The sequence below is a fragment of the Triturus cristatus genome, chromosome 4_1, assembly GCF_964204655.1.
Source record: "Triturus cristatus chromosome 4_1, aTriCri1.1, whole genome shotgun sequence".
In the NCBI taxonomy this organism is placed as follows: domain Eukaryota; kingdom Metazoa; phylum Chordata; class Amphibia; order Caudata; family Salamandridae; genus Triturus; species Triturus cristatus.
The window spans coordinates 653162891-653176861 of record NC_140585.1 but is presented as its reverse complement, the minus strand read 5'-3'; the positions used below and the strand labels follow the sequence as shown (position 1 = coordinate 653176861).

At 41.5% G+C, this 13971-nt stretch overlaps 1 protein-coding gene across 3 annotated transcripts in view; it reads right to left on the bottom strand.

The window, feature by feature from the left end:
• The window catches only part of ADAMTS20 (ADAM metallopeptidase with thrombospondin type 1 motif 20), a 1386529-nt gene that overhangs the window by 883795 nt on the left and 488763 nt on the right, over positions 1–13971 (bottom strand). For all 3 annotated transcript variants that reach the window (XM_085653052.1, XM_085653051.1, XM_085653053.1), the window contains one exon: positions 3505–3651. In XM_085653052.1, the coding sequence (XP_085509178.1) occupies positions 3505–3651 (147 nt within the window). The remainder of the gene's footprint in view (positions 1–3504; positions 3652–13971) is intronic.

Genomic DNA, 13971 nt, shown 5'->3' with positions numbered 1-13971 from the left:
TTGATTCTGCGGAGAATTTCTGGTGTTTGGTCCTGTGACAAGGGCTGATAGCATGTCCTATCTGCTAGTTGGCGCTCGGCTTCATTGCCCTGCTACTTGGAAAGGTTGGCAAATATCATCCTATTTGTGCCCACAACTGAGCGGAAACCACTTGAAAAGGACCCGGTATTCCAAGGTCTCTGTATTTATTCCAGATTTCGGTAACAAATCAAATGATTACTGGGTTTTGAAGCTGGAAACTAGAGGGCCCATAATAAGTACACTAAAAGGGCTGCCTTGGAAAGGATAAAATGATGGTGTACTTCTTAACGCACAGAATTTTTAACATGTTTCGTTGGATAAGTGCCATCCTTATATTGTGAAGCCTAGTATGGCTATTTTTTTGTTGAGGTTGTATATAGTTGCATTTTGTATTGGTTTGATTTTAAACTGGTAAAGGCATTGCTTCTCTGTGATATATGCTGCTGGCCAATCATACTTCTTTTCACTAATTGTAACATCTCCAATCATCTGTGTGAGTGACACGGGCATGTCCTTTCTCAGGTGGTTTGCTACAGGCTACAAGAACTATAGGCTTATTACCGTACCACAGACCTGTAGCCTCAAGGGACAATCACACAAGAATATCTGGCTAAAAGAAGCATTGGCAAAGCTCTGACCTATGTGAGAGCTAGTGGATTTCCCAATATCGGGTTGCCATGTTGTACCACAGCGTGGCTGAGCAGCATGGCTAAAAGTAAAGTTAGATAAAAATCGCTATGATGTGTCCAGCGTGGCTGAATCATGGGGCTATGTTTTCTTCTGGTGGGTGAGTGTGGGAAGACGGACAATGTGAGGAAGGGGACGGGACAATAAAAACAGTTCTATGACATAGCCAGGGCTTGTTTCATTAAAAAGAAACTTGCATAACATTATATTTAAAAAATCAAAGATATCGAAAGTCTAATCCGATTGTTAACACGTGACTAGACTGTGTGATTTTAGGCATATCTCATTATCTCTCGGCGTTCCGGAGCAGTTAGAAACCAGTTGAATAGCATTATTAGCACTCTTAAAAACAAGGACGAGGAGGTTAAATTATGGGAGAAGTGCTGGGTACCAGGGAATTACGGTCTTTCCCCATCTCCTGTCAGGTAGCTTCTGGTGTGTGGCGTCAGCCTGTTCCACATAAACAGAAGGCACTCGGGATGAACGGGCTGCGCACAGCATATGTGTTTATTTCTATGTATGCCTGTGCATGTGAGTCAATTGTCTGCTTTCTGTGTGTGTGAGCCAATGATCATTAATGTTGTGCGCGTCTGTCAGTTAGTGCTTATATATGTTTGTCTGTTAACGTTTGTGTTTGAGTGAGTGAACATGTGAGCCACTGTACACCTGTGCGTGTGTTTGTTTCTATGACTGAGTAAGCAGGTGCATTTGTTAGTGTATACAGTTATGTTTGTGAAATTTGTTGTTTGTGTCTATGAATGTTTACGTTTATGTGTGTACTTGTTACCCGATATTCAGGTGCGCATGTCTGGCCCAGTATGTGTTTGTGGTCCTGAGTGCTTATGCATGTTAATCTTTTCCTGTGAGTCTGTGTGAGTCAGGGTTTTTGTTTGAATCTGTGATTGTTGTTCCTGTGGGGGCATGCCAGTTTCTGAGTGTGTCTGTGGAAGCAGTTTGTGTGCGCGTCTGTAATATGTTTAAATGTGGTCTCCAGCTTAACATGTATATTAGATGGGACCAGAAAATTGATACAGACCCACTGAAAAGGCCAAGAGAGGATGTTAGCTGTAAATACCTAATTTTTCTTACCACCTGATCCTATTAAGAGCAGCAGCAGAAACTCAGCCACCCTCAAAAAAGAAAGTAGTCGCTACATAAGTAAAGAGATTTTCTCTCCCCATTATTACACATTTGCATTAACGAGTAAACAGAGACCGCGCTCAGTGGCGTAGCAAGGGGGGGGCGTCGAGACAGCAAACGCACAAATTGTCAGCACCCTCCCTCCCCCGCTCTTACCTCTGGCCGTAGCGGGGAGGCAAACGCAGGAATCGCCAGCACACCCCCCCTACATGCAGCCACCACAGGGTGGAATATGCAGGGGCTGCCACGGGCAGCAAAAGGTCTAGCTAAGCCACTGACAGCGCTGGCACTGCATATAGGGATTTATTTGGGGCGGGGTGGGCAGGCAGGAAGGAGAGAAGATGGTGTGTGTACGGTCAAGGAGCGAGGACGGGGAGGGATGGGAGGCAGCAAATTGAACCACAATCCAAGTGCCAAGCTCAAGCAGCACAGAAGAACAGTAATCAAGGGAACCATCAATACTTGGGCCATGCTGCAAGCAATCAGATGAAGACATACTGAAGCCATACAAAGCCAACTCGTGCTCACTAATTACAAGCACTGAGAAACAAAACTGTTTGCAAGTCTGCCCTCTACTCATTATTAATTTATTTTTGCAGGCAAAAATAGCACCAACCCCAAACACATGTTGGGATGTCCACCATGTAAGGTACAGCTGTTTTCAACCAGTGTATGAACGCTATCAAAAGCAACTGCAACACAAAGAAAAAGTGGCTGAGTACATTAAAAAACAAAACATCTAGTTGTACACTCACTGGCAAGCAGTTACTTCCATGATGGCATCAGAGTTTGGGAAGCTGTGAGGTTCTCCATGAGAGAGTACAGGCTGGGTGGCTCAATTCAGTTCTAAGCACTATAAAATTACACAGGGGCCAGGTTTGAGTCTCGGCATTGGCTCAACATCCTGTAATTCTGAGCAAATCACCTAATCACCTCGTTGTTTAAGGTGTCCCCGCACCTAATAAAAAAAATATGAATGTAACGTAACTGGAGCTCACATAAAGCACTCCAGTACCTTCGGGTCAAGTTGGCACTAGAGGGGAAAGAAGCACCAAGCACAAGGGTGAGTGGGAAGGGGAAAAAAATTAAAAGTACCTTAATCAATGCACGAGCAGTGGACGGCCACTAAATTAAGTGGAATCAATCTGTACTTAGTCCGTGCACCAAGAAGGAAACAGAAGTGATGGCTTAGCCTCTAGTGGCCAATAAAGAGGCACGAAAGACGAGTGACAAAGGAGCCCAAGAATGGTAAGCAATGGGTGGCCTGCAAGCCCTTTGCTATAAAAAATAGTATTGCAAGCGAGAGGGCATGCGCTGCCGCAGGCTTGACCTAAAAACACATTTTCCAAAAATCTTTACTAAGTGCTGTGGTTCCCTTGCAAATAAATACACCAAATGCACAAAATTACCTGCTTTACAGATCTTACAAGCAGGATCTCCCCTGGGATCTTACCCTTGGCAGAGTCCTTTTAGGTCAGACGCACCACAGAACATCCAAAATCTTAGCTGCATTGTGTGTGTCCTAGAATATTTAATGCAAGGGCTAAAGGAATCCCAGAAGCTAGAGAATACTAATAACAAGTGAATCACAAACATACCAGGAGCCATTTCTCAAATGATCAAAAGTCTCTTGCATTGACTGTAGTGAGTACTTACTCCAGAAAGTCAGTGACATATTTTTGACTGCATTTTGACCAGGTCCACGGACTTGTGTTGTAATTCAAAGTTGGTGCCATTACATGGAACTGAGGTTTTATTCCAGATTCCTTGCATTTTGGACTGTCATCATGAGGCATATTAAATCTAAAAACAAACAAAAGCACACAATTAAATGAGTTCTTCTTATACACCCAGGAAGTTAGGATCTTATTGGTTGTCTCTATTGTAAGTGTTGAGAGAGATGGTCTATTTGTGCTTCACTTGACTTCTGTAATTAAATTGCTTACAGTGAGGGCCTATTAACCATTTGTGGATGGCTACTTGTTGGTTAACACAAAATCTATCATATACTAAACCATTGGTTTGGCCAGCTTTTGCTACTGTTAAAGCTCCACGTCAAATGATACTGGTATTCCCCATGCATTGTTTTCTCCATTATTCCAACCTTTCTTTGCCAGGAGCAGTAAAACATGTTGCTTACTATGATGCCACACTGAAAGGGAGTATCTGAAATGTTTAGATTTTTGAGGTAGGCACAATACATGTTGACATCTAATGTAACAAGAAGGTTGGTTTATTTTGATTTATAGTTTTTTAAATCATGTATTTATTTTTCCAAAACGGTTCATTGTCTTCCCTTTTCCCTATGGAGTACTAACGTTAATTTCCTCATTCACCACTGTCTTACAATAAAGGAGACAAAAAGAAAATCAAGGCAAAGAGGATTTTAAAAGTTTTTAGATGAACATGGCACCCTTATCAACTCGATTTTAAACAGAAATATTTGCCACAGAAGTTTAGAATAATCTAAAACCATGGGCACGTAGGGAAAGTTGTCCACAATTCATGAACTTAGCCATGCGGTTAACTTGTGAGACTTCCTTCCACCAATTTGGAAAACTCAGAAATAGTGCTTACTAGGATAACCTTTGCCTGTAAACAAAGGACGCGTATAGAGGAAGGGCCAGTGTAAGAATTTTACAGGTGCAGGCTTAGGGTCATCATTAATGACTGCTGTTCTACTTCATAAACTGGGGTTCCCACCACAAGAAACAGAGTGCAGCAGATAAAATTGTGGTCAGTGTATCTCTGTCACCCAAGGAAAGCCTGAAGGAAACCTTGCTTGCTCTGGAATCCTGAAGAGGTTTACAAGCATGTCTATCACTTCTATCTGAGGCCAGACTCTGGGATGTGGTTCCTGTGAGTTGGAGTACTGAAAGTGACCAGAAAAAGGACATTCAAGTTTTGGCAAAGTAACAACTGTTTTCAGCCCTAAGAACCTGGACAAGTTGAAAAGGCTATCAAACAAAGGTTTACTGGAGGCAAGCAGGCAATATTTCCTGGTTTGTTCCTGAGCTGTGCTGTAAGAAACAAAGTTTCAGCTGCACCTTGCACCGAAGTGATGCATTTTTGAGGACCTCTCCCTGGATTTGCTCCAAGACTTTCCTCACTGAAGAATTCCAAGCTTCAAAAAAAGGATAAGCTCCAGGGTATGGTGCGATACAGGCAAAAGGATGCAAAGTGTCCCCACCAGCAAAGCAATGACAGTGGCTTCAGTTTTTGTGTTAGGGCTTCTGAAAGCTTTTTGTGTCAAAGTTCAAGGATTCTGAAGAACCTCTGAATTGGCATGAACTTCTTAGTAGAATCCATCTTGGCGCCAGCATCCTGCCTTGTCCCATGCGAGGTTTTTGACTACCACAAAAGCAGTCTTTGTTTATCAGATGTGGGGCATCCCCACCCTCCAAACAGGCAATTGCCATGCCCTATTTAGAGATGGGGAACTGCAGGGTTTCTGACCCCACCGTCTGAAACCCTTGATCTGACAGCATAGGGCCACCATGTCACAGCTACGGTCACTCCACCATACCTTACTTGGGGTGACCGTGTCTACATTTCTCTACCGAACTCCACCTTGAGTGCTATGGCAGTCCCATGGTATGGAAAACAATAAATGGCCTTCACAGAGAGAGAACTATTTGAACACCAGAGTCATTGATTTTTTTTTTTTAACAATAACAATATTCAGCTTTTGGAGTTTGTGTATTACAACCAGTTATGACAACAGAACAAAAAGAACACTCGCTAAGCAATTCACACTGCAGCCGCCTGGTAGGTGAGGACCTCTTAAGATCATTGGCTGTCCTCTGGAAGAGCAGCAGAAGTCAAAGTTTTTGCTGAATTGGTAGTTATGTGGGAAGCCCACCCTACTTTAGATGATGGCCTGAGTCAGAAGGTAAAACTGTTGAATAGGTGATCTATTATGCCTTACCTGACCCTTGCTTTATCAGGACAGCAGAAAAAGACACCAAGCTCCCAGCCATAGACTAACATGTACTTCTGAGTGCCCACTATTTTGTAAGGATGGTTTTTGCATGTTCTACAAAAATTCATAACTGCTGATGTCCTAACTGACTTTTGATGTTCTGTTAGTGATTACATTCTACTCTTATTTGCTTAATTGGTTTGAAAAAGTTGTTGACTGTTTTTTTATTATTTACATTATTGATTTGATGTCCCAACACATCATTTATCTGAGAAGCCTGTAGTTTGCCTCAAGCTACCAACATGAAACCAAGAATTCAAACCATAAACCTTTTTCCCAGATACTAGGGCCTTCATTACGAGTGACCTGTGACTTCCAATGAGCACAGTGATAGGAGTGACTGAGCTATTGCAATTATGAGTTTAGAGGGACCATTGCTTCTTAGTGGTATTCAATCCAGAGATTTCACTTGTTGAAAGCAGGCAAAGTCTCTGTGTAAAGTTTCACAGATAAATATATGTGAAGGGTGGAGGGTAGACCAGAATTTTGCATGCCATTCCCCGATTGTTTCTCCCCCTTAAAAATCATTGGACTCCCCGATATTAACAATTTCAATGGGTGTGGGAGGAAGGCTCCTGGGACACTAATAAGGAAGACAGGGGGCCTTATTTATAATCCTTTATGCCACTGTTGTGTCCCTTTTTTTGACACTGCAGCGGCATAAAATATGCGTCAGGTATAATGTATGCAGGGTGGGCGTTGTCCCGCAAAAAAGGCTCGTAGTAGTGGCGAAGTGAAATCTATGAGATTTCATTACGCCACTTCTAGGATGCCACTGTGTCAAATCCTTATGCCTGCTTCACAGCATGTTTAAAGAGTGACGCAGGCACTTTCACACGGGGCATGCCCCATTTAAAAGGACACATTGCTTGAGTTGCGTCTGTTTTCAGACACACCCCAACAATGGGCCAGTTTTGCACATACAAATACGTCAGGAATACTGACATATCTGTAAATCCTTGAGACATGGAGCGCTGTACAGTAAATCCGGCGCATCCATGGTGTCGCAAGGAGGGCACACCAAAAAGTGTTGCATCGCTGTTATCACGCAGCGATGCAACACTTTTCATAATTCAGGCCCAGACTGTTAAACTTTGTTGAAGCTCAGCCACAGCCCACATCAAGACTGAGGTCATGCCCCCTCCCAGCCATCAGTTCCGTTCCCTACCTACATTACAAGATGATTATATTGGACCTGCTTGTTTCATATCTGCAGCTTCCAGACTAAGGGACCGATTACGATGCGGCCCGGCAAGGCTCCGACCGACATTAGAAGCGTTCCTGGCCGCATCGTAATCGGCCCTTCGGTTATTCTGGCTGTCTTCAGACGGGCTCAAGGAACCCATCGGCCAGTCGGACCTGGCTCGTAATCCCAAAGGGTGGGCCTTTCCGCTCTTGGGATTACGATGCGCGATTTCCAGCATGGTTTACATGCCGGCCTGTCTGACATGAAAACCATGCCGGAAGCGTGTTTGGGGGGTCCCAGCAGGGCCCCCTTGTGTGTGAGACCTCTGGTTGGGGGCCAAGAGGGCATCTATGGAGCCCCTCCTGTTGATCCCTGCACCCTATGACAGACACCTTGAGGTGCCTGCCACAGAGTGTAGGGATGAACAGCATCTCCCATTTCCCTTTGGGAGCATGAATTACGGCAGGTTTACGGCCGTAATGCATGCTTCCATATGGAAATGTAGAAATGAGCATAAACAGTGTTCGGTCGCATCCTAATTAGGCGGTCGGGACCGCCGACTAGAGGTCGGTCAGTCCCAGGATTCGAGACAGTGTCAGGCAGACTTCAGTCCACCCAACATCGTAGTTAGGCACTAAGTGATTTTTCAGAGGCTTTATTTAGATAGCAACGCATGAATTCTTTAAAAAAATTCTATTTGAAGTTCTTAAGCTGCTCTTCCCAAATTAATATTTATTATTCCATTATTCATTATAGTTTCCATATGTTAATAATGTCATAAGAAAAACCAACTCTGCAAATGTTATCATGGGATTCTGTGATTTAAAATTAATTGAGGCTGAGATTCAGTCCAAAACACTACAAAGAGACATTCTTCTCTTTCTCACAAATGCTCTAGATTTCACGTCTGTGTTCTTGGTGAGCTAATGTAACTTATAAAATGGTTAACCACTGTAACAATTAGCTGTGCAGTTGCAGCAGGATGCATATTTGCTGGGATTGTAGTTTATAAATGGGACTAATATCACCACTGAAAAACTGCTAGTGAGGAATGTAATTGACATGAAGGCATTAACCACACCAAAACTTCACTGTCTTTGAGGGTTTGCATGCTTATTATTCATTATATAACCTTTGTTTTTTAACACGCTGTACGGAATATGTGAAAACAAACTGTACCATCTATATATAGTGAAAGCCAATCTTGGAGCACCTGTTCGTAAAATAAAGTGAAATTCACTTAATGGTGAAAAATGTATACCATGTTTACAGTGTGACTATAACATCTGAATAGGATTAACAGTACCATTCACAGTTTACTCAGTACATATTCAATGTTCATTAAATAGAACCAAGGAAATGTTTAAAAATAGAGCACGTTGGAGCAAGATGAATAGAAGATGAAAGTACCGTCGAATGGCTCGAAGCAAGAAGAATAAAAATAAAAAAGAAACCTGGTATGGCACACAAGGTAACAGTTGGGACCGAGATCTAAGGAAAGTTGAAGAACAAAGTAGCAACATTTCATGTGAAATAGGAGCACAGACATGCAAAGATTTAGCGGTACAAACAGGACTTTCACTTCATGGGTAGGAGAGTTTTTTTTAAAGAAAATGTGTGCTTGAAAGCACATTTTGCATTATAAATGGATCAAAACAACATAGATTAAAGATGACAATTCTGAAATCGCTTTGGGGGTTTCTTCACAGTATCATAATGGGGCCGGGAAGCAATTTCAAAAGCTTATTTCATGTAAACCAAGTACATTTACGAGACAGCTCTATACTCCTCTCCTCCTGCGCGACTCTGCAGTGGGGGTGGGTCCTTGTGCGACGACCCATGTGCCCTCATTTCAACCACCGAACTTAAGCCGCTGATCAGCAGAACCTGCGAGTAAAATACGAGTGATCATTGCCCGACTCAGAATGAATGGAAAAGGGGCAACGTTTCTCCCCAAACCAGAGAGGAATGACTACAGCTTCCCAGTTGTGTGTTTGTGGTCAAGGGTAGGCGTGGGTGTGGTATCATTACCAGTGGGAGAATGGAAAGTCTGTGAAATGTTCCACACGACACTATGTAATCACAAGAAGAAATGTGTGTTCGGAAAACAAAGTTCTACTGAATAATATTGAGAAATGAACACAAAAAACAAAGCTAGAACTACAGAAATCCTTTTCACGAGATACTCGGTTTTAGTTTGAGAGCATGAAGTTTGGTTGTGGAAATATGGGCAGTTGGTAAACCCCTGCCTGACTTTCGTTGAGGAAGCTGTTGCCTTCCGTGATGAGTGATATGCATGCTCCATTGGTACAGAGATCCCAGATCCCAGAATAGACGATGTCATCTTGCGAATTGTTGATAACTGAATACAGAGCTGCATACAGGGCACAGCACCGGAGACCAGGTTATCATATTTTTTAGGGGTGGTGTTCATTACCCTTCAAGGGGGCTTGCAGAATGGCCAGACTGTGCCTGGATGATTCATATACCTTAGGACCCTGTGTAGGTCCAGAAGAGTACCATACACTGAACAGTAAAACCCAGAAGCAGGCAAGGCTGCTAAGAGCTTTAGAAGAAGTCAGCCATCACAAGGGTAGTTATGCCACACCTCCTTATTATTTGCTTTTGTTTATACTTCGTTTGTATTATGTCTTTCAAAGGTAAATCATTATTTGGATGTTCTTTAATGTAGCCATTTTCAGAGATGGGGGTTTCTTTTATTGTTTTCCTCAGCTGCGTGATTGGCTGCATGTGTGGACGTGGTCATAAAAAATCTGCGAGTACTAGCTCAGCTCTTATTTCTGTTAGTGGAGACTGAACAAATGTCTCCTTTGCACCATATGTTTTTTTGACGTTCAGCTATTTGACTTGCATTCCAATCTATGTCCCACTTGAAACTGATACTCCCTTTACTTTGTTGCTACTGGAATTATTCCATCAAATGCAAGGGTATTTTAAATATTGCAGCTAAATGTGTTTTCCTCCTTTACCTTTTTAGAAAATAACCTCAAAATGTCCCTGACTGCAAAAATGTGGTTGGATGAGACTCCTGGTCCACACTTGCGTGTAGCAGTTCCTGAAAAGTATGGCATCCTGAAGGTCGATAGACACTTTGGGATGGATGGAGAAAGGCAGCAATTTCTATCATATTGCAACATTAGCATAAGAAGTAAAAGGTCCTGTGCTACACGACTTATAGGTTACATAAAACCATATTTAAATATTAATGAGCCCTATAAACCAAACCTTTAATTGCAGGGCTTTTTTGTGTTTTGATGATGGTTCTGAAAATGTCCTATTTTAACGTTAAAAGACTCTTCTGGTTTGGCATTGTCACAGCATGCGCAGGTACCAACCCAAAACAAGCAACGTGTGCTTGATAAGTGATGTCGCTTTCAATTCACATTTTAGGAAATGTGGACAGATGACCTAAAATGGAGAGGCCATGAGTTAATGTTCTTCAAAATCAAGCACTCCCAGGGTCTGTGTGACAAGAAGAACAGGAATGTAGGTGCACATGGAAATGGAAACTTAAAGAAATCTAACTGCTGCCTGATTGAGTGTCAGATAGATATTGGCGAAGAAAGAGGAACCCGAAGCAATTTCTAACCCTGCCCTGGCCCCGCAACAGAACCGTACTGCCAGGAAGTATGACAAGCAAAGATATGGGGAAAGTGGTTATAAGGCAAGAAAGCACATGTGATGGCATGTCTGCTTCCAACCTGTTGATGGATCAGGCTTCCAATCAGCATTGTCCCAGGAGCGGTAAGTATAAGTTCAATGGGATGGAAACCTTAAATCGAAGAACCATTCAAATGCAGAATAAAGAATGTTCATCTCCTCTGGCCAATGAGCTGTAACAAGCCCCAAACATACATGAGACCTGCTGGAACCCAGAAATAAATCATTTTATATCTTAAGGAACAAAATAGTTAGTGCTGTGCTCGTGAAGCAGAGTAAATTAGGAAGGTAAGTGAAGACCTGAGCAATCAATCAAAAAGTAAGTTTATTTTGACCATAGGTCATTAAACAACATAAATACAAAACTTTAAAACACAGCCTTTGCTTAAAATTGTAAAAGAGACAACATTAAAATACAAGAGGGATTATTACAAATTCATTATCTCCTTCCAACAGATAACTTAATTTTCCTGACATCACCCTTAATTTTGTTAAAATAATTGCATACACAATTTAAGAGCACAGTCTAAAACACCTATCTAATCTAAACATTTTAAATTTCTATTTAACCCAGTTAATATTGCCCTGTTTATAAGTTCTCTTTGTCAATACACGGACAACTCCTCCATTCCTTATTCCATAAATAACCTTTTAACAGCCTGGATATACTTTGCCACTGCTATTGCAATATCGAGGAACTGCATATCCATAAGGAGGTAAATTACTTGCATCCGTGAACCAATCCCATACTTTAAAAATACTGGATGTAGGAACAATTTTCGTTGGTCTAGCAATTTTTTGCAATCCATCAGAATGTGTAAGCAATTGCATTTCATACCCATCCCACATTTGCCCCTGCCGTCAGGGTCCATCAGTATTCCTTTTATTTTATCATTGGCTCGAACGGGGTTAATGCCTACTCTCATTCTTAATAATTTCATTCTGAGCCATTGATTTGGTAGGGTGTCTAGGTAAGGATACTATTTTTCATTCCTCCAACTATTTATCATAAATTGCACAGACTCTTTTTGTCTCAGATACTCCATATCAGTTAGTCTGGACTTCTTCCCTAGGGATTTGAGTACACTTTTTGATTCTTCAATATGCAAGGTCTGGGGATCGATTTTCACCTTCAGATTGTCACAGATGGAGTAGAGAAGACCTGAGTAATTTGAGAGGGAGTAAACAATAATGATGTAGAAAACAAGATCCAGTTGTAAACTAATCTGACAGCACACGGGATTAACTGCTGCATGTGTGGATAAAGACTGTTTCTGAGGCTCATAACCTTGCTGGATATGTCAGAATGATGTAGTACATAATTCGTACTAGACATTCTCTTCCTTACACACCATAAACAAAGTCTTTCAAAGTCACCAATATGAATAATCTCATCGTAGGAGGCTTTAAACTAGTTGCTGTGCATGTGCTGGTGACCATATCTATCTTTGAGGTATGGTGTCTGTCTGCGCACAGTCCCCAGTGCTCTCTGCTGATATCACATCCATCCCACCAACTGCACTATTCATTGGTAGTGCATGTGTGGTCATTGAGATTATTAATTCCAAACACTACCAGACAAGAATTATCAATTACCACCAATCCTAATGAATTAGTTGACTTGACACAATTATGTATTATTTTGTTAATACTTTCCCTCCCAAAACCAACAGGCAAATCTTGGTGAAGACGCATTCTAGTAAAAGGGTCATGCCAAAGTTTAAGAAGATGACATTTTCAATAAAGAATAGGCTGAGAAAGTATCTTAAGGGGAGAGGAGACTTTATATCAGATACAAAGACTTTCTTCTTCCACACCCTATTCTAAGGTAAGTAATGTTGTCTTTTTCATATTGCATGGTAGTGTCAGGCTGGAGAAACTACAATTGACGGTATTAAAGATTGAGAAGAGTAGTCGGGTCTTTTAAGATTTGAAGGCAAACCTTTACTTTTGTCTGCACCGTAAACTCTTCATTTATTGTATGCTTAGCCTTTCGGTTCATCTTGTTGAGTCCTAGTTCCATTTATGCATATTGCAAAGTTAAGCACAAAGCTTATTCAATGTTTCCACCAAGGATTACCCTAGAGAAATTCTGTAATTTTAAGCACTAGTGTAATGTAATGCTTCCTCCAAGGATTATATTAGAGAATCTATATAAAATCTACACTTACAGCTGGGTAAAATACAGTGTTGTGAATGCTAGGCTACAATACATTACTCTTATAGTTACTCTTTCATATTGATCTTGCTTGACACTCTAATATAATGCATTTTTTCTGGAGGACTGGACATGGAAAGCAGAGAGCAGATATACTGTTTTAATATGGTTGGGGAAGGAGTTTTTATAATACAAGGTCATAATACCATTCCCACTAAATTACTTTTGACCCAGCATCGTCAAAGAGGAGAACCACAGAAGCAATGAAATAGGCAATGAGGTGGGTCCGCTCTAGTTCCAATCAGTGTACTGGTATAGTTCCAAAGCCTTTACAGGCATTCTTTGCAGAATCAATAAGTTAGTAACACATCCAGATCCTTAGTCTCTTTTAAAAACAGGCAGTATGCAAAGTGCTTTAGACCTCTTCAGGGAGGTTATTCCCTCCCATGTAGCAGTCTACCACCAAATGCATGTCTATTAACAGAAAGGGTCATCAGTAGCTCTTTTTCACCATATATTAGAGCTCTACATGAAATATCTCCTCTTATTATATCCCTCCAGTGTTGTAGGACATCCCACTGATTTGGCCGGAACACTGAAGTCATAGCTTTATATTTATTTTTTCTGGCTACACATAACAAGTGCAGCCTTTACTTTTGGGGACAATATGTTGCTGGTAACCAATATTGGCTACCTCTCTGTCGGCATAATTTTGTGTAGGTTGCAGACTTTCCAAGATTTTCTCTGAAGCCCCGAAAAAAGAAGTCTGTATTAATGTAAATGCGGGTCAATTATAGCCATTCTTGCCATCTTTTTCTTTGAATGAGGTCCATAGTTTTTCCAAAATGTGTATACAACAGGCATGGGTGCTAGTGAGGTGATTAACAGACACCTGCAATGTAATTTGCTCATCGAGAATAAATCCAAAGACTACCTCACAGAGAGGTTTTCTGCCTTGATAGTGTTGTAATCTTCACTGGGTTTGGCAATCGCTGCTCTAGATCCAATCAACATCAAGAGCCATTGGCTATAGATTGTTCTTCCTCTGAGGATGGAGGGATGGAGGAGAAGGGTTGGAGTGGAGTCTGTTAAAACTGGGTATGGAACACAAACTCT